We start from the raw sequence: 21,253 nt of genomic DNA on the forward strand, positions 1-21,253 counted from the left end.
AGCACAAATGAAACTCCGAATCTGGAGGACCCGTCTGCGGGTTTCCGGTCAGCTCCACCAGCAACTGAGAGAGAGTTGTGTATAAGACGAGGACAGTGTGTCAGCGTTACTCCACTGTATTTTGGTATTTTCGATTTCACAGCATAAGAGATAGACTTTTCAATTCACTTCCCTCTCTCTGTCTTGCACGCAACCCTAACCCCATAAAGAGAACCCCACAAAGCTCAAAGGCCTGGCAGTGACACAGCAGGGTTCTGTAGTATTCAATGACATGTATGTGTGTGTTTGTGCATCTAACCTTCACATTTGAGCCCCTGCCGGACGAGACCCCATAGCATCTCCCCGCAGTAATCACAGAAGGTGGGGGCCTTGTAGGAGTGGACATAAAGGGCATGGGGTCGGATCTGGAAGTCTTCAACTGTGGCTTGAGCTAGAAACAATACACAAGTGATATAACTAAAAGTTTGCCAAAGAAAAACAAATCTGGAGAACAGTTTAAAAATAAAAAAGAGGACTGAAAGAAAGAAATGATGAGAAAAGATGACAAACAAATCAAAAACACAAGAGGAGAGCAGCCATTTATCACGTGTATTTGGCAACTATTTCACATTTTAATATAAAACTAATATAAAAGGCAATACACAGTCTCACTATGTGTGTGCATATGAGAAAATGTAATTTAATAAAAGAGAGATTGCGTTCAGACAAACAAATCAGTGTCTGACTCCTCATGCTGCGTCCAAACTGCTGCAGTAGAGGGCGCCACATCTACAAACGACACCTCTACAATTTCATCATCCCATGTATGAAAGAAAGTGATAGGGCACACCCATGAGACAGCGGAGAAGTGCAGAGTGACCCTGTTATATCAGTCTGTCTTTGTTATTAAGAACACAACATCAAAACCAACAGAGCTGTGTCTCGTCCCTCTTCCTGTTTCTCTCCTCTTTTGCCTCCATGTCTCTTCTGCTGTGTGTCAAACAGACACACTGAGCTCATTGTTGGAAGCAAGCGTTGGTTAATCATGGCTGTGAATCATCAAAGATGTGAAGATGAGTAAGATATGGAGGTGACTGCTGCCAAGACCTGTGTGTGCAGCTGAAGCCTCAGAGCTCGCATTAGCAACATGTTCCTGTGCAATCATTTATTCGGCCGCGGTGGCCATCGAGGGGATTGGTTAATCTTCATACTCAGGTTAAGCAGCAAAACCTGTGTGCTGGGGATGGTGATGTCATAGTGTGTATGTGTGTGTGTGTGTGTGTGTGTGTGTGTGTGTGTGTGTGTGTGTGTAAGTTCACTTCCTTTGAGGTGATTGAAACAAACGTATTTGGACAACTGAGGACATTCTCAGCTGCGGTCTTGAACAACAAATATGACATGTGGCCAGTAAGAAAAAAAACCAACTTCCTTTGCTAAGAATCTGCTCTGTATAAAGGACACAGAGAACATCCTTTAAACAAGAAATTAATTTAAGATTTGGAGCAAAAAGAACACTAGAAATTGCAGATATCCTCAAAGGCAATAAAAAGCCTGTCACACTGAATCAATGTGATCTGTTCATTTGATAAAAGAATGCAACATGTCCACAAGTAGGGCAGGTACATTGTCAATTTTATTTTAGGGTCTACCCAAATAATACACTTTTTTCATAATTTTTAACGCACTTAGTGTAAGCGCTGGCATTAAATTATCTGAGGTATTTATATTTATGTAACACTATTAATACACAAGCCACATTTTTTTTGCCATTTCAGAGAAATAGGGTGGCTGTCAGGGTGATTTTTGCAGTTTGGGTTTAATTTGAAAGAGAAGAAAGAACCCAAGCAGGTCACATGTCGTGGGGCGAACATAGCTCCCTGGCACAGACACATGAAAGGCAGCATTCATGAGCTTATTCACACATGGCTTGCAAAACAACTGGCTGCTTCTTAGCAGCCGCTGCGTTATGTAATGCTCGTTGTGCTAATTAGCATCAAACAACACCAAACATAAACTCGACGTGTTGTTTTTCGCAGCACTTCTCACGAGCCGAGGGGCTTACATGAATGCACTATCTGTTTGCTTTGAGGCGCAGAGTTTCCATATGGAGGCCACAAGTTTCCAACTGACAAAAACAAGTTTGCTATTATGACAAACAGAAGGTATTGTAAAATATATTAATTTCACACCGCCAGCAGTGGTGAACAAGGAGCTTGTGAAAGTGGGTGGGAATTTCTAAGGGGAGTGAAAAACAGAACAAAGGGACAATCGGTCAGGCCAAGCCTCAAACCTCATGGGCTGAGATGGCCTGCGCAGTGTCCGTCGTGTCCAGGGCCGCCCCGCACATCAGAGCGTGTTTACACTCCGCGGGTCTACTACAATCACTTACTGCAGGGAAAACAAACCCTCTTCTTTGAGCCCAAAGCCAAGAAAAAGCCACTTCTGCCTCCCTCTCGCAGCGAGAGAGATATTCAAACCGTCTCTCTCCCACAGCCATGGAATCCAACAACAGGTTGGTTAAGGAAAACTGAACGGAAGATGACAGGAGACAAATTGCGGGGCGGAAAAAAAAGGCTCATATTTTCTCTGAACCAAATGAAGGGCTTGGGAACGCAGATCTCTCAGCTCGTGTTTCTCAAACAAAGATCAAGTGTCTGACATGCAAAGCCCCTCTCGTGAAGAAAGCCAAGTTTATTGAGTGTTAGATGAAATAAAAAAAAAAGCATGTGTGTTGCATGTGTAGCAAATCTGAGATCCGACTCCTCTATAACATCTTCATCAGGTATATCTCGGGCTATAAATTGTCAAGCTCCACTGCTGGAGCTTACACCTGCAGATGGATTTGTTGAGGTAGGAGGGATTAGAATGAGAGAAAGCGAGGAGGGGAAGAGAGCGACAAAGACTGACACAAAAGAGAGCACAAGACAAACACAGACAGTCAGAAACAAAAAGACGGAAGTTCTCCAGTCTTTAGTCTACATTCCTCAGCCCTGATGCCTGAAGTATCCTCAGATCCTGAACCTATACAATCATCCCCAGTCTAAATCTCCACAAACAATACTCTCAGCCCAGGAGACAGGGGGAGATATTCAGCACAGGTGGTGTCAGGTGCTTCCCAGTGGAGACAGATGGAGAAGGAGAACAGATTAGAGCAGAACAGATACTCTAAGCCATTTGTTGGTCTCAGCACTGCACAGGAAGCTGATTCATTCATCGCAGGAAATGACAAAGAAAAACCAAACACCTGCGTAACCACTAGAAAAGGTGGACAATCTTATGAAACTTTGTTTAGGGGAATGAAAACAAATTTATCACAAAATAAAAAACAGCTGAGTGGAGTGTCAGATGATTCACTAGCAGTCATTTAATTGACGACACCAAACTGCACTCGAATAATTTTTCAGGGAGGACAGAGGACTCTGACCCACTGAAGTGCCCTTGAACAAGACACTATAGGCTGTGTTTACTGGAAGGTTTGTCAACTATGACTAGGCACAGAAAATAGCACACATAAAGCTTCCTCCAGTTTATTAGTGTTAGACCATTGTTTGGACTTTAACACCCTTGGTTTGTTGCTTGGTGGACTTTTATGTCCATTTTCCTCCTGTTTTGAAAGTCTAAAGAAGCAAAGCCTTAAGTCCAAGTTTCTTTGGACAATCTTTGCTGGCGTTTCAACTGACATGAGCATAAGATCAGTGAAAGGTTGGGTACGGTGTACTTGAACCGATACCAGTACCGGTACCTGTAATTCGGTACTGGTACCTTGTTTTGGTACTTAATGTCTCTGTTATAACGAAAATGTCATTTCTGATCAAGCTTCAAGGGTGACGTAGTAGACTAAAAAGCAATTCTGTTCCTCTGCTCTTTCTTAAACACACATAGAGCTAATCTTCGGTCACTGTGTGTGCTTGTGTGTCAGTGCATGTGTGTGATAGTAGGCGATTACTAAAATAATATAGAAAAGAAAATAGACCAGATGCCGAAACTGTCGTGGCAGATCGGCGCTGCAGTGATAGTTTTGGCTTGCTGGGAAGCCGATGGAGGGGCTGCAGAGTTCCATGGCTGGCTTCCTGGCTTCGGGGCGCTTCCGCCTCCTGTCTGAAGTCGAACCCGACTGCTCTGCAGAGCTCTGTTCCTGGCCTTGGAGCTCTGTGGCTGGCTCACAGGCTTAGGTCTGCTTCTTGTCTTAACCGTGCTTTCTCACCCAGATGCACTCTTAGGTACCAACATTTGGCACCAATGGATTTAACATGAATCGGTACTTGGTACTACTGTTGTCATTCGGTCGGTACCATGAAAAGTACCAAGTTCAGTACCCAAACCCACTGAATACACTGGTCACATATGCTAAAAGTCTTCTGCTGGGTTTCTGTCCCATGGTTCAAAATTCATGTCAGTAGCTGATCTCAAGAAGTATGTCCCAATATCTCCTCTGCGCTTCCATGATGATGAGAACAAGTTATTGGATATTTCCTCTGAACATCCAAGATTCTCACATTAAGAGGTATAAACTCTTGAGACTCTATGATTTAAACCTCTCGTTCATTCTGTACCTTTATATTTGCCAAGAGCAACAGTCCACAAAGGTCTGTTGAGTCAATGTTTTTTTATTCCTTCACAAAAATGCTAAGTAGTGATTCATTCTGGTACTACTTTGTTCAAGAGGTTGTCTACAGATATCAGACTCTTCAATTTAATGCATTTTAAGACCTTTTCAAGATCATTTTTAACCAAATATGAGACTGAACTTTGGACAAATCATCAAGCATTCAAACATTGCATGTAAGTATGAAGGTAAGAATATGTGGTCCCATTCAGAGGTAGGTGTTATACAGGAATATAGTTATTAAGTTTGCAACAACCACTGAACATTCAAGGTGAGACTCCATGCATTCATGTATAGTTCCACTGCAGCCTACATACCAGAGAGCACCACCTCAATGAGGTCTCCTTCGTGGATGTCCTCGGCCGAGGTCAGCCTCTGCAAGATGTTCTCGTCGCTTAAGTCGTGGCGGAACAGCAGGATCTTGTCGTACATGCCAAAGAAGCCGCACTCTGGGAACTGGAGAGAAGAGGAGATACAAGTTAAGATACTAGTGAAGGTCTAAGCGTGATACATAAAGACAGATGTAATGTGTAAGAATCCGTCATGGGTAATGCACTTCAGAGGGTCCACATCTGATACAGCAACTAAGAGACAAAAAATTAGATTCGGTTCAGCCCCCAACAATTTTTTTATGGAAGACCTTCCGTAAATACACACAAGCACATGCACGCCCATAGTACGTCATTTCCAGTGGCTTACATCACCATCGTAACGGGGACTGGAGTATTCTGAACCCAGTGGCTCAGGAAGAGAGCCCCTGCTCAGACCTCCTTTCCTCCCTTCACAGGACTATACACTATAAAGCAGGAGGAAATAACACTAAAGGGCCCTTCAGTGAAGAAGAAGGAAGTAATGTATTAGTTATATTGTTTATTAAGTGCACACAATGAGAGAGTCATCTGAATTCCAGCAGGGCCAAGACCCCAATTCAGCAGTCACCGTCACTGACCACATCTGAGCCAAACTAAACCTAGACAAGCTGGGTCTGACCTGGAGCTGAGCGCAACAACGTAAAGTCACGTGATCGAGGAAGGGGGTGGAGAGAAGGGTGGGTAAGGGAGACAGGGAAGGAGGAGGAGGAGGAGGAGGAGGAGGAGGAGGTAAACATCCTGAGAGGAGTAGAGGAGAATCAGCTCACAGGAAGTGCAGCGCCACTCAATACTGAGTCACTTCCTCTTCTGAGGGCAGGCCATAGCCTCTTAGAGAGTGATTTTCTTGACAGGGCTAAAACCAAATTATAAGAACAGAGTATATATGCAAATATCTACTGTACACCTGCGCTTAAAATTGAAGGCTGCACATAGAGGACTCATGATTAGAATACCGGCTCTCATGTCCTGCACAGCATCACTTTACAAACCTGACAGCGCGGAAAAAGCCGATCAACTGTAGATGGATATTCAGAGCTGTCATGGATGGTTTGTATCAAAGTGGGAATTGGGGCGCAGTCATTTTACACCGTGGCTTGAGCCCACTCTCAGTGCCAGGCAGGCTGGTACTAGAGGATCCACCAGCTGTTTCCCCCTGAACCAGGGTCACACACAATGGGCCACATAGAACAATGCCACTACGACCCAGGAGCAACCGGGGGCTGGCAAAGCGTCTGGGCACGGGACGCACAAGACACCTGGAGCCTCTCGACTGCCAAGAAACACAGATACAGAGACAGCAAGACAGATTGATGGCTCAGGAAAACATGGGTGTATCAGATGACTTGTGTCAACAAAGCCAGAAGCATGAGCCATTAGAGGGCAAAAATTTAATTCTGAAACTGACGACTGCTGAGGCCTGCTCTGGTCTTTTAGGCAGCAGATTGCACTAGTGGTTGGACAGAAAGACATTACAACAAAGGACCTGGTCCCCCTACCCCCCCCCCCCCCCCCCAACCTACACTCTTAATCTCCCTGTGGTGGAGAACAAGTTCCCTTCAGGGATCAATAAAATACAACATCATAACACATAACTTTGCTTCTTGTGAGTTTTTCCCATGAAAGACCCAGCTTAAAATAGCATCCATGAACTATCCATAGGTTCACTCTAAGAGTAAAGGACATGTCACTGACACATCAATATTCCTCTGTGCATATCTTATGCAACAGTTGCATTGCAGAGGATGCAATATAAGGCATGCTGAACCAATCAGTCAGTAACCAGGATTTTGTTTCTGGAAAGATACACTGCTGTTCAGCATTCCAGATGTGAGATATATATATATATATATATATATATATATATATATATATATATATATATCCAATTCACCTCCAGTGTAGTGAGCTGGGGGTAGATAACTCACTGGCAGATATCTTGAAACCAAAGCTATCCACAAAGCTAAATTCTACTTGGGATAATTGGAAGAAATGAGTTTTAATGTAATGTGGGTGGACTCTTTAAATAAATATGGTAATATAATTTTAAGGGAATTAGAGTGTTGAATTACTGCGTTATTTCCATCTCAAAATTACCCCAGAAATTGCTGGAGTGGTCATTGCTAAATGGGGGCACTGAGGTCGTGTGAGGTTAAAGCTTGCATATAATGTGTAAAAGTTTGTACAGCATGTCTTTTTTCACAATTGCTGGCCCCCACTGGTGAAAATAACTGGAGGCCAACATTACTACATTTAAGAGGCTAAGGCCTGTTTGAGCTAGCCGTTCACACGTAGCTGTTTAAAGGGGGTTTTATACTTCTGCGTCAAACCCACGCCATAGCCTGACGTGCACCTCCCCAGACATGTAACGTTGTGGCGCAGCAATGCAGACCTCCTGCCTATTTTTGTAAGCTGAAACCATTTCCCTGACTGGAAAGAGAGCTTTCATTTACTTTTATTTCACAAATAAGAAACAATAACTTGTTAAGACAGTAAAGCCGCCACAAAATAGCATTTTATGTCTTGTGTGTGATTTATCCTGGCTTCATATGTGCAGAGGAAATCTCCGCTAATCGCTAGGCTAATTTATACAATGTAAAACGCTATAGGCTTGTGCTAATAATGTTAGAATGTTATATTTGTTTAGAGAATGCGTTTAGTATAAGACAGTTATTTTTGTCAGTGAACCTTGTGAGTTGTAATGGAGCCGAATTTTGTTACATTACCTTTGTTAAATGTTGCTGCAGCTAAGCTAATTTATACAATGTAAAATGCCATAAGCTCGTACTAATAACATTAGCATATTGTGTTGTGTCGAAACAAAAGACAAGTGCTTTGTCTGTGAATGCTGCAAGTTATAGTGAAGCTGATTTGTGTACTTGCTTTAGAAATTGTTGCTATAAGCCATAATTAATGTGTGTTTTGAATCAACTAAACTTTACAGCACTTCACAGAAACCCCACCGTAAACTAGTGGTTTGGAGGTGTAACTGCAGAGTGACACAGACACACCACTGCACAAGTAGGCTATAAATGCTCACAATCGCGTAGGCCATGTGTGTAGGCTATGGTGTAGGCTCTGCATAGAGCTGAGACACAAGTATAAATCTGCCTTAAGCCAACTTGAAGGTAGTGGCATATTGTGAAACTAACCTAAAGAAGCAGACACAATAAACACACTTCAGAGAACTATGGGCAATGAAACCTGACTGCTGTGTCTCCCCAAGGCCCAACAATGACCAACAGCTGACCATGGGCTTGGTGTGTAGGGGCCTTAAGGCATCAACTGGCACCAATCCTGTCACATAGCTTGCCAGGTAGAAGGCTAAATGACGCTCCAACTTAAGGCTGAATTTTGGCGAGGGAACAGCTGGCATGCTCATTTTCAAAGGGGTCCCTTGAACTATCACCTAAAGATATCTGAATGAAAATGGGTTCTATGGGTACCCATGAGTCTCGCCTAAACTTGAGAAAGCTTGTTCCCTGTTAAAGTGTTGTTCTAACAATCAATTTAATCCTTTAAAATAAAGCTGTATATTTGTCTTTATAAGGAAAACAATAGATATAACAGGATTGTTGTGGAACTCGAAATGTTAACTGTACTGGTGTAAGTCTGTGCACATCAGATAATTAGTAATATTAACTGTTAAATGAGAAACAAATGTATACCAGCGTGCAATTCCTTAACTCATATTGACACAGATATTCAAACTAGCCTACTACAACAGCATAATTGAATTCCTGAAATTTAGTTATGACTTTTGGTTTAAGGTTGTAACCCCAAGATCTTCAGTGGCCCCATGTGCCCAACTCTATGAAAAAATTCTCAGAGCGCCACTGCATACACTCACCATCACACAGACAACTCACCACCATGATGCTGATGAGTTTTTAATGCTGTGATGCAGACTAGAGGTAAGCCTTCGCAAACACTGCGGGCCTGTGGCGTGTTTGACTGTTCATGTGTTTTTGCCAAATGAGGATATTTTGTGACAACAATTCATCGTATAGAGACACTCTCATCCTTCCATGTGTTACATAGGAGTCTATCATCAATCAATCTGTGTGAAGATGATCTCCGCTGCGTCAAATCTATAGCAAACACAAATATGAGGAGCTCATAGGAGAAAGTTTTGCTCAGCTCTGATTGTAACACAAGGCACGTGCCTGTATAATGGAACATTTCCAACTCACCCCCTCCATCTGACATACCTACTTCCTAAACCCTGTCACCGTCTGAGGTGATTAATACTATGTGGCTCAAACCAACACCACACAGGCAGGGGGGGCATCCTTCCTGAGCCGGCTGCAGTGTCACGGTGAGGTTTTCCTCCACTCGCCTGCTCTCGAACCCCGCACGCACATGGGTCGATGCCCAAATCTAGCCAGCTGGAGTCACCTCCTCTTGGCACCCCCCTGCAACACTTTCCACTGTACAGAACGGGTCCCATTCCAGAGCAAAAGCCTCAGCAGGCCATAATGTAACGGCTGCAAGGGCAGAGGACACTACTTTTTTCCATGCCCCATTAAAGCAAGAGGAAGCCAGAGGTACAAGAACAATAGTTTGGCCGGTTTAGGACAAATTTTAACAGTATGTTGTTCAGATTGTACAGATAAAGTGATAATTGATGGCTAACCTGTGGCAGCATGCACACTTAAAGTAGAACTCTATTCACACAAGCTTCCAGTGCACATGCATGTAAAAACAAACCTCCACATATGCTCCTGTACACTTATGCACCCTCACACACCATCAGCCACACATGCTACTGCATACATCTCCGAAGCCCATAGTGACTAAGCATGTCTTTTGTCATCTTCAAACGCAAATCCATTCAGCCGAGCAGCCGCGACCACACACGCACACCAAAGACCCCGGCGTGGAGGAGCTGTGTGTGAGGTCCACAAGTCAGGCTGGAAAGACGAGTGGAAAGGGGCTTTGCAGTAGTAAGCTTTTGTTAAACTAACTAATCCGTCATTGATATGCTAAATCCTGTTATAAGGAAAGAGAGTGAGAGGCAGGAGAGAAGAGGAAAGAGGGGAGATGATGGCGGGGGGAGAGGGCCAGGGAGCGGGACAGATCTGAAATATGGTCCTATTTCATTGGGAGCCAAAAACAAATTACCTCAAGACAGCCATGAAGAAATGATCTGGTTTGAATAACAGAGTATGCCATTTGGCACTGAGGAATACTGATGCTTTCTCGTGCATAGCTAGTACTATCAGTTGCATTGTGAAGCTCAAAATGATAAATTAGGGAAATGACTCAGAGGTCATAACTCAACCATGTACAATGTGACATTAAAACTCGAATGTTCTGCTGATTTTTTCCCCTATCACAGTGAAATAACACAAAACCAATGTGTGAAGGCACTCAGTCACAGAGGACAATAAAAGGCTGTTGTCGAAATAGAATAGTTTTCGCATGATCCTGTGGTTAGACATTTGTGTCTCTGTGCATATGTGATGTGTGGCTGAGGTGGGTGGCAAAAGGGAAGCAGTGTTGAGAGCGGTGCACAGGCTCTGACAGATGGGCATGTGATTACAGTAAGGAAAAGTATGCTGCTTGACCTCAGGCTGCCTCACACCTTTATTAGTCTGGCAGCAGGCCAGACAGATGTGGAGGACAGTAACAGTAAAGCGTCCTGCTCCAGATCAGTCTGCATGAGCTAAAGCTTGTACTGTCTGAAGAAGTGTTATAGCTATATATCTTTCTTTTTAGAAAAGAGGTAAAATTCTTTTAAGGGTCATTCACACATGCACATATTAATCTTTTCATTACTGGGTCTACAAAATGTCGGAAAAAAGTAGAGATGTTCCAATACCGATATCAGTATCAGAAATGCCTCCACGTAGCCTAAAATGCTGAACTGGATATCAGTGAGTACACAAGTCTATGCACCAGTCCAATACCACTTTATTCATTAAATAACTTTTAAGAAGTTTCACATCTGCATAACATGGCTGCTATCCCATAAATCAGTTCTTCTTTGTGGCTCAAAAACAGTAGCATCAAGTGGCAACTGGCAACTACTGATTTACAGCAGCAAAGAAAAACTGATTTCTGGTTACCAGTGTAGGGTTAGCCGATAGCAAGTTGCCAGCAATTTGGAAATTTCTGTGGTATTCATTATCTGTGTGCATTTGTTTAATTTTGACAAAGGGTTTAACTTCAGTCATGCCATGTTGTTTAGTATGTAAAGCAGCTGATGTACAAATTCCATTTTTTTTCTACCAATAATCAAATTCAAATCAAATCAAATGCCATACAACAATAAAAGCATTCATTTCACATCCATACAGGGTTAGTATACAGCTGTTAATATTTTTTATAGCAATGGTATCAGATTGGTCCTCGGTATCGGCTGATATACGAGTTCAGGTATTAGGTATTAGGTATATAAAGTTCAGGAATGTATATATGTATGGGAAGGAAAAAACGGTACTGGAACATCTCTAGAAAATAGTTAACAAATTCTACAACAGTTTAATAAAGATCAAAATGATCTTATCAAATAGCTCATTTTGTTCAACCAACAATCCAAAAAATAAATAAAATCAGTTTATCATAACATAAGATGAGGAAAAGCTGAAATTCTCCTATGTGAGAAGCTGGAACTAGAAAATGATGAATAGTTTGGCTTGTGGCGTGGACCAGAATGCTCCGAGGCTCTGAAGCTTTGATCATTGCCATGGTAATCAATGTCCAACTCTGTATTCATATGCTCTATTTTTTCGTACCATTACCCAAAATATCCCAAAATAAATTACCATAAAACTTCAATTAAAAGCATAGTCCCAAGTAAACACATAGTCTCTTTTACTAGCCCGGTGTAGCTACACATTTTGATAAATAAAGGCCTGTCTCAATTAAAAGCCTGGTCTGGTTGCCAAGTAGTTGATTTTTATAGAAGTTCTTTGCATGTATAAAAAACTGGATTGTTGACTACTCACTTGAGCTAATGTTTGTCTGCTGCTTCGATTGGGCATATAATTATAAATGTTTAAACTTGTGTCAATTTGGAGATGCTACACATCGTAAGCTCAGCTGATTTCATTTTACTGAAACCATGAGCACCAGAGAAAAGTGTAATTCATTCAGATTTAACGACATGACAAAAAAACAACTAGTGACTCCCTATGTTACCTCTGGAGCTGTCATAAAGTCAGAATATATGTCTGTTTCTCGATTATCTGGTAAATTATTAATATTCCTTTAGTCTGTAAGGGTCCACCCATCAAAAACTTTGTAAGTGTTTTCATTAAAATTAATCCAAATTGTGAATGTTGTTTTAACAGCATAAAGGGGTCTTGTGTCGGTATGCTGGGTGCCATAATTCTCTTGGGCTGTTAAACAAGTGTCATAACATAACACATATTTGATATGTTATTCAAAGCCTGATTTTTATACAGGGAATATTCATACTGGTTTAAATACACAATGGGATTGTAATTCCCATCTTTGCTGAGCAACAGTTTTCTGTAAAAGGAATTAAAGGCCTGTCGCAAATATAAGCCTATTGAGTACAGTGATTTAAGCAAATAATAGCCTGCGCTACTAATATAGATGTTACAGTAATAAACAAAAATCCACCATAATTCATTATGTATGACCATTATTGTTAGTTATTCTCAGACAAGGACATTTAAACTTAGTGATAGGCCTTGTTTTGTGTCTCTGACAGTTTGACTACACATTTACAATCAGCTTGGAAAGTAACAACTTAGCCAGCTTGCAAAGTATTTTTTTTGTAGCTTTTATAGCTAATATTACTGCAACCTGCATGCTAACAAGAGGCTGTTTGTCACGTAATTTGTATCAACTGAAAACTGATGTTTTTTGTGATTAATCCAATCATAATTTCAGCTCTGCACTAATGGATTTAAATGCGTTGTTTTCTTCTTAGTATTTCAAAGTCTTTCACCCACAGTAACACAGTGTTTTGGGCCTCTAACAATGGCCCTTTTCAGAAACACTCTTCAAAGTAAATGCTCTTGAAAATGCCAGTTTTGTAATTCTCTATGATTGTCATGTGATCTCTGGCATCACACTGTTATGTGATTTGTTTTTGATAATCATGTGTGCCACTTTTTATTTTTACTCAGTGAGTAACTCATCATCATAACTTTTAGTTTGAAAAGCACAAAGCTGTCATAACACAGAGAAATAAATGTACGCTTACATTGAGAAATCTAACCAAAGGTGTCCACAATTCAAATCTTCTGACAAGATTTTCTTCGGACCCTTGTGATCTAGGAGTGACATGGGTCTTGCTATGTGAGGTTACTGAACAAACGCACTTCTATACCCGGTACAGGATATGTTTTGCATTAAGGTATTGTTTTTGTGAACCTGGAGACATAAACCTGAAAATGCTATAGTGGATGGAAATCTTTAGGCAGTATTTCCTTCTGATGCCAATTTGAATCCGAGAGTCCAGCTGGGAAACTGTTGAAGGTGAATAAACAAGTCTCTCACTTAGCAACTACCGTTGTTGCCTTTGAGCCTTATACCATGTTGGTATTAATAGTAGAGAGTTTAGGATTATCTAACCTCTCTGCAGAGGACAAGACCTAAAGATTTTCATCAAGGTACTGAGCTCTTGTGAAACATCTAACCAGAGTCAGGAGGTATGAGGCCATTGTTCATTTAGCTTGAGGTGGCAAGATAAAGACTGTCACAAGGTCAGTATGATAAATGGAGCTTTTTTTCAACAGATAAATAAGTCCATTGACTGATAGCCCTGCAACTGTTTTATAGTGCCATGACACAGATCACACTGCCCCACAGATCCTCCACCAGAAGACACAAGATGTTGATTTCTATGTGTTTCTGTTTGATATATTTGAAGAGTTCTTTAGAACACCTTAAAAGGAGAAACTACATATACATTCAAACTTGGTACATAACCACAAGCACAGCTTGATGAGTTTTGATGTACAGCAGATTTAATAGACACAATGTGCTGAATGCTCCACAGTAAGTCATGAAACCATAAGTTCCACTGAGCCATGGCGAGGCTTTCACAAATAGGAAAACACTTTTTTCTAATGTCAAAACAATGAGGAAACCATTGTTTGACTTTGAGGTGTATGTTAATGCCCACAACAGAGGGAAATATACTTCAAAAAGTCATCAAACGAATGCATTGGAAAATCCAATTATGCACTCACGCAAACCTTGGGGGGAAAACTGTGTAATTACTTTGCCCAAGTCACATCAAACACTGTGTGGAAAACTGTGTTAATTTATTAAAGTCAACAGCGGAATTGTATTTATTTTCATTACATATTATTAATGTAATACCAAGCAAATGTTTTCCACACAGCAAGGGACAAGGAACACATGCACAGTGAATGACACAATTACCAGAAGTGGGCATAAACATAATTCATTTGTCACTTGGAGTGAGGCATCAAAAGAAGGGCACACTGGAAACACTCTGGTTTTCCACTGTCTTGTTCAACATTAAGTGTTTTTGGTCGTCCATTAACAGTTTCCATATAATTTGGCTGCATGGATTCTAAATAATTTACTCTGATGGTGCAAATGTCCTCACTGTAATGTATGTATGAAACAAAGTCAATATAAACCTACATTCTACTTAGACAGTGTTTTTTTTACCATCAGGGAGAGGCAATGTTCCAAACCTGAACTGACTGGAATCGGCGGTGTGCAGAAAATCTTACATAGCGTGTTGAAGTTCTACCACAACCATCAAAGCACACAAGAACCTAACACATCGCTACGTAACCTACTGCGACCTTTAGAGATGAAAGATAATCGCTAATGAGAAAATCAAAGCTTTAATTCTTCATCTGAAGCAAGAAATAAATGCTATTTGAATTACATCATGCAAGAGAAATGGATTGGAATGCAACACACATCACGACTACATGAAGGAAACAAGAAACTCAGTATCTGGTCTCATAAATAACTGACTGACTTGGTGTCAGAAGCATCCCAGAAGTGTCCCGGAGGCTCATAAAAATACGCGCCTCGACTATCTTTGACGGAGCCTTGGCACATTGCAAAGAGCAGATCGATCTCTCATACTAACAGGCACTTTATGTACAATACAGATAGCCTATAATGTAATTACAGCACAACAAAGTAGGAAAAAACAACAATAAACATAACTACAATAGACCAAAGAGGAAACCATTTAACTTCATAGCCTACGTATTTACTTCTGGTAGAAGCACAAACATCATGAAAAGTTACGAAATTGACAAAATTCAATGTGTTTCCCCCGACCTAAATGTGAACCAAACCTCATCCCTTACCCTAACCACTAAGGGGGTTGCTGCGCATTAACAGGAAGGAAACACTTTTTGACAGGGGAAGAGACTTTAATACAACACTGGGTTGCTCGCAGCCATGGCAACCAGAACATGGCGCAACTCTGCCAGTTGGAATTGTCCCTCCTGGCTCCCTTGCAATCAAACAGGGACTTATTCATCTTGTAACATACCTACCTTTAGTGGATCATAACATACCTGGTATGAAATTAATCTGAAGATGCTGCTGTTCAAAATGAGACCAAACTTTTCTATAAAAAACGCCCTATAAAAGGCCAGCAACAGACTATTTAAGGCCTGCCAATTTCTGGAAAACTTGTAGCCCCTACCGGCCCATTAACAGCAATGTGGAGTCAGCACTCCAACAATTCCTGCAACTACAAGAGATCCTTGAGCATGCAGTCATAAATGTGCACACAAAATATGAGGCTGATTGGTCCAGTAGTTTGTGGGATTAGCTGCGGACAGATATGCATGCTCACACACACACACGAACACACACGACTAAATGCATGATCCTCTTAAGGAATCCTTAAATTTGGTTACTACAGGGTTGCGACCATGTTATGTACTATATCAAACAGTTTCCATCTAAGGGTGCTTTCACACCTGCCCTGTTCGGTTCGCTTCAATCAAACTCAAGTTCATTTGCCCCTTAAATGTGGCTCGTTTGGGCAGGTGTGAACACAGCAATTGCACTCGGGTACACACCAACACAACCAGACCGAGACCTTCTTGAAGAGGTGGTCTCGGTCCGGTTACCAACAAACTCTGGTGCGGTTTGTTTGTAGTGAGAATGTGTTCAGACCTCAATCTGAATCAACTGCAGTTGCATTTCACATTGTTTGGGTAAAATATGAGCAGTCCTGGAAGATTATTAATGTGCGCCTTCCCCCCGTATTGCTTTAATATGTGCATTCAGTGCATCCAATGCATCAACATATTGTTTTCTAGTTAGAGCCGTGCCTCGTTTTCAAACTGTATGGTTTGACTAAAATGAACAATGACAGCAATATAGTACATGATGAGCAGCGCTAAAATCAACCTGCGTAGTTGTCCCTCCATTGTGACATTAGAAAGTGTCACATTTATCTTGCAAGTGTACTCTTCTTCAATGTTTTGTTAACTCACTGGACTTTTCCCGCATGGAAAGTCTAACCAATCAAGAGCAGCTTTCTCGCGCAAGGCATTTGATCTGGTCCGCTTGTAAATGCTGCCGTGAGAACACGAACCAACTCTAGGCAATTATGCAACTTTGTAACAAAATTAGTCTCTGATTCAGATTTATCAGCTTAGTTTTGATTTTAATGAACTTATCCGAGAACTGAAGAGCTTTACTCAACTGTAACAGGTGAAACATACACAAAATCAGAGAGCTTTGAGATGTACGGTGACAACATCTACCACACCACCCACTGTTCTATTCACTTAGTGAGGTATTTTAAATGATTTTGCAGGGTGTTACAATATACTGTAGATCTCCTGACCTGTCTGTGATGAGTCAAGCGACTGCATATGTGCTTCTCTTCTGCTCTGCAGCCAGTGCATGGAAAGAAAGGCCAAGATGCATACTTCATTTCAATGGTACATTATATAAAACTATTTGCTCCTCTCTTTGCTAGAACAGGCCAAGAAAAACACACTACAGCTGGAGGCAGAAAGAGCAGGAGGGGGGCTTTGTGTCGCTGACTGACAAAGCACTACACTCATATGGTTTATATTCCAGCAGGCATCTTTGTACACTTGCAGGATCATGCAAACTCATCCCAGCACTCTCCGCAACATACAGACATAGATAGCATGTGCTCCTCCTGAAGTCAAGTCAGCATCTTTTCCACGGCAAAAGGAAGACTCCGCTCAGCGTAACCAACTGAAGCAGCCACATGTAGCGGAAAGGAAACTCATTTGGTGGGACAGCGGCAAGAAAAGCTGTGACTTTCTCACTCTACGGGCTGACTAACTTGTTTCCTTCCATGTGGCAGAGCATGGCTCATGGTTCATTCATAGGTTTTTACTGTATGAGGCTGTGCCATCGTGGAACACGGTGGTTTTATCTTGAAAACAACAGATCCAAGCCAAATGATATCTGACGCTTCTCAGAGTTCCAGCCAAGCGTGGAATTAAAGCTTTACTTGAGATACATCTGGTGCTCCAGTCAATTTCAGTGTGCAGCGCACCGTAGCAATGTACTTTCAAAACTGTAACACACACCACACAAGCTGAAAATCTTCACCGTCACTCAGCTGTAGCTTCTCCCCACTTTATGCAGCTGCTTCGTATGGACAAAACATAGCATAATGACAGCTTAATTTACAACTTATTGTTTGAGCAGTATCTCAGAGCCCTGGACCACTTCTCACCACCTTGTCTTTTCCTGCATGTTTCAGATAAGTGTGAACACTGCAGCCTGGCTGAGGCATAGCTGCCTCGTAAGAGGGAAGACGCAGGGGTTTGAAAAAGTGCCAAGGGTTTATATGCAATGAATTCGCTGCTGGTTTCCTTCTTACTGTAAGCTGAGAGCTGCATGTCTGTGTGTGTGTGTGTGTGTGTGTGTGTGTGTGTGATTGTAGCCTATGTAAGCATGTGTGTGGATCCATTTCTGGTGCAGACAAGGTGGAATCACAACTCTTAACCACTGAGCTTAGGTCCAGGGCCTTGTCCAGACCACAGTGTAGTAGGAGACTCTACACCTGTCATCCTAGACCTCTCTCAATCATCAGGAGACGCTAACAAAGCTATACTGCTTACCCAATTTACATCAACCGCAGTGGCTGATGGTTTCCAGCCAAATCTCTTCCTGGTTTTACAAAACGTTGCTCTCCAAAGAAAACCCCGCAATTATTCAACCAGGCTTTTGATTAGTTGAATTCAGAGAAACAATACTCTTCTGTGGTCATTTGGCCTAAAGTACAAAACTGCTCAACTGTAGTGGAGATAATGGTGATGAGGTCAGCGTTTGGTTGCTAGCCACTGTATCCCCAATGAGAGCCAGGTGGCTTTTGGCCTAATAGCACCTCTTTTTTTTTCCACATGTATGACATCTCTCTTCAATGACTGCCCTTGCGTGGGTGCTTGCTTGCATGCATATGTGTATGCACTGCATGAGCGTGTGTGTGTGCATTAACAGTGTCTAGAGGCCAAGTGGAGAAGAGGAAGGCTGAGTCACAGGATCTAAGGCCTCTCAGGAAGAGAGCAGTGTGATCTAAGACATGCTTGGCCAGGCCCCCGCACACTGCTGATGAGTTATAGCCCCGCTGCGATCCTCCGCCAGCGCCTCCGCCTCACAGATAGACTGCAGTACGCACTCCATCTCACCCTCTCTGGCCTGGGGTAGCAGGGGACAGCTGCCAGATTCACCTCCACACGGGGCAAATAAACAGGTGAACCTGGGGGGGGAGTTTATGTGAGATTGATGGCGACTGCACTTTCTCTTGTTCTGGCAGAGCAGGGGGTCATAAGGTGAGCGGTAATAGCAGGATGTAGGAACACACTGCTGTTGCTCAACAGAAACATTAATAATTGCTGCAGGTTCTGTGTTACAGAAAAGCAGACAGGCGCTAGCTGCTTGAGGTTTTCTCTTTCTTTATGATTAATAATGAGGACTTACTTTTACAGACGTCCTTTTGTTGAATTAGCAGTTCCGCGGAAATGCAATCGTTCCTATGTAAAAGAACCTCACTTAACAAAACTAAACCAAACACTCAGCCGAGCCAAATTCCAACACTCGAGCTGTCCCCTACTTCAAAACACAGACGCCAAAAGGCAATTGCTCCGAACATTTAAACACACAGACAAGAATAATGGCAAGTGCAGTGTAGAGAAAAGCCATTTGAGCGCAGGCACACAGAGTGAACAGACTGTGCTGCTCTGCCGACCACAGCAGATTGGAGAGCGAGGAGGCTGAGAGAATATGGAAACAGGGAGCGGCTCTGAGGGGAACTAACCGAACAGCGAGTGCGGCTGGGGAAAAGAGACACAGCGACAAAAGGAGTCATGCTGACTGTTTCCCTTGGGTTTAAAATATGCTCAAACAAGCCGATCAAACAAAAGTGGAATTGTAATACTTTCTCTCCATTTGACCTGCGGTGCTTTTCATTAGTGTGTTTCTTAAGACCTTTTCCCTTCATAACAACACAGAAGGTTTCTTGTTGTATCAACATGTAATTGCACTTCCCCTCGCCACCTTCCTATCAGTTTGACAGATCACTCACTTCGCTGAAAGACAGGAAAGGCAAACAGTGCTGACAAAACAACACAGAATAAGACATTCTGCAACCTGCTCTGACTGCAGGGATCAATAATGCCACGCTGATACAACTGTGTAGCTACAACAGAAACCATGTGGTCTTCATTGCAGGATGCTGGAAACATTTTTGGCACGTTAACACATCTGCTAAGACCATGATTAAAACATCTGTTTGTTCCGGCCCTTTGAGCTTAAAAAGCCAAAAAAGTGACATTAGCGATTAACCAGGTCAAATAACTGAAGGTAAATATATCTTAAAAAGGTCTGTGTGCATGTCAATCGACCCCTCCTCTTCAGCATTTGTCATGGTTGAGGTGCTGTAAGTGTGCTGAGGTTGACAACAAGTGCAACGAAGGACTCCAGGAGAAACTGAGGCCGTTAATGAGTAAATTAATAAGGGAAATGAGATATCCTCTTGCAGTGAACTGTGTTATGCTAGGGTTACAAATTTATGAATGGAAACAAGTGGAGTGTCACAGGAAGTGCCCCTAAATCACCACACGTGGTTGGCTTCACAAGGACAAAGTCACCAGGATTCCTCTGCGTATTAAATGGTCCAATATTACCGCTGCCTTCCACTTTAATATAATCACAATCAAAACCCATTCAGCCAGCATTAACAGAGATTGGAGTGATGCAAGATTATCTCACACCACTGGCAAAAGTCAAGTATGGTGAAGGGCATTTGGGCAGAGAATCCAAAGCAAAGCCACACTTGGTGGCAAGAGCGGCCTTCAATTGATGGTTCTGGCACCGACTTAATGGCAAGGCATCAGCCGTACGGTGGCTGCAACCCCCTCTGTGCCCCATGCAAGTCCTGCCAACGGGGCTGTCCCCCCTGTCCCTAGAGAGGACCACTCTTCTCCACTCTGTCATTCTCTCTAACTCTTGTGGCCGGGCCCTGTGTTCTGCCTTGCCACTTTACATTTAGAGGAGAGCAAGGCGGCAGAAATGTGCACTACAGATGGTAGAAATTACTTAGCTCACTTAACTTCAGAGATATTTTTTTCCCCTTTTTCTTCTCTCTCTCCCTTTTCCACAAATTACTCCAAGACTGGGGAAATTGATAGATTCCTTGCGCAAGGAGGGTTTGAGTTGTACATGGAAGGTTTTGGTTTTTTTCCAGCAATCCCAATTGTGATATCGATTTAGTCAACTCCACGGCTTTGGAATACATCACCGTGCCTGCAAATGAACATTGAAATCCATCTAAGTTGGAAAAAGGCTGAGGCCATAACCAAGAACCAATACTAACAGTGAATATTTTGACTCGACGGCGACCTGTTTTTTCTTGGGAAGGAGCTGAATGTGCTTTCCAGGAAACGTCTGGCCTCATGTATATCACACATAAAGCCCTGTGCTGTTGGGACATCCTCTGGGGTGAAATATAGCTGCCAACTCCATAGGAACATGCAGATGTGGGCTTATATGGTCGGAGGGAGGGAGAGCGGGAGGGAGGGAGATGGTGGTGATTTATTTCCCGTGTGTTTCAGTTAGTTTTGGTCTATGTGAACTGCAGTCTCTCCATTTTCCATCTGCACCCTTTTTTCTTGCTATTTTCTCTACTCATTTTCTTCTCCTTATGACTGTTTTCTGTCCTCTCCTGCTCCTTTCTATAGAAACTGTTTCCCAGACCAAGTCTTTCTTTATTTATACAGTCATATATTGATTGTATAGTCTTAATCGCCAAAGCTTAATCTTCTGATCACAAGTGGACGCAATAACCTTTGCTAAACAGGACCCGAGGGCAGAT

The 21,253-nt window shown here is 42.3% G+C and overlaps 1 protein-coding gene across 3 annotated transcripts in view; it reads right to left on the bottom strand.

The window, feature by feature from the left end:
• The window catches only part of prkd3 (protein kinase D3), a 46,243-nt gene that overhangs the window by 15,561 nt on the left and 9,429 nt on the right, over nt 1–21,253 (bottom strand). For all 3 annotated transcript variants that reach the window (XM_033643393.2, XM_033643394.2, XM_033643392.2), the window contains exons 3-4: nt 4,903–5,041; nt 299–430 (exon numbers count right to left, since the gene is read on the bottom strand). In XM_033643393.2, coding sequence (XP_033499284.1) covers nt 299–430; nt 4,903–5,041 — 271 coding nt within the window. The remainder of the gene's footprint in view (nt 1–298; nt 431–4,902; nt 5,042–21,253) is intronic.

Source organism: Epinephelus lanceolatus, chromosome 15 (assembly GCF_041903045.1).
Source record: "Epinephelus lanceolatus isolate andai-2023 chromosome 15, ASM4190304v1, whole genome shotgun sequence".
NCBI lineage: Eukaryota > Metazoa > Chordata > Actinopteri > Perciformes > Serranidae > Epinephelus > Epinephelus lanceolatus.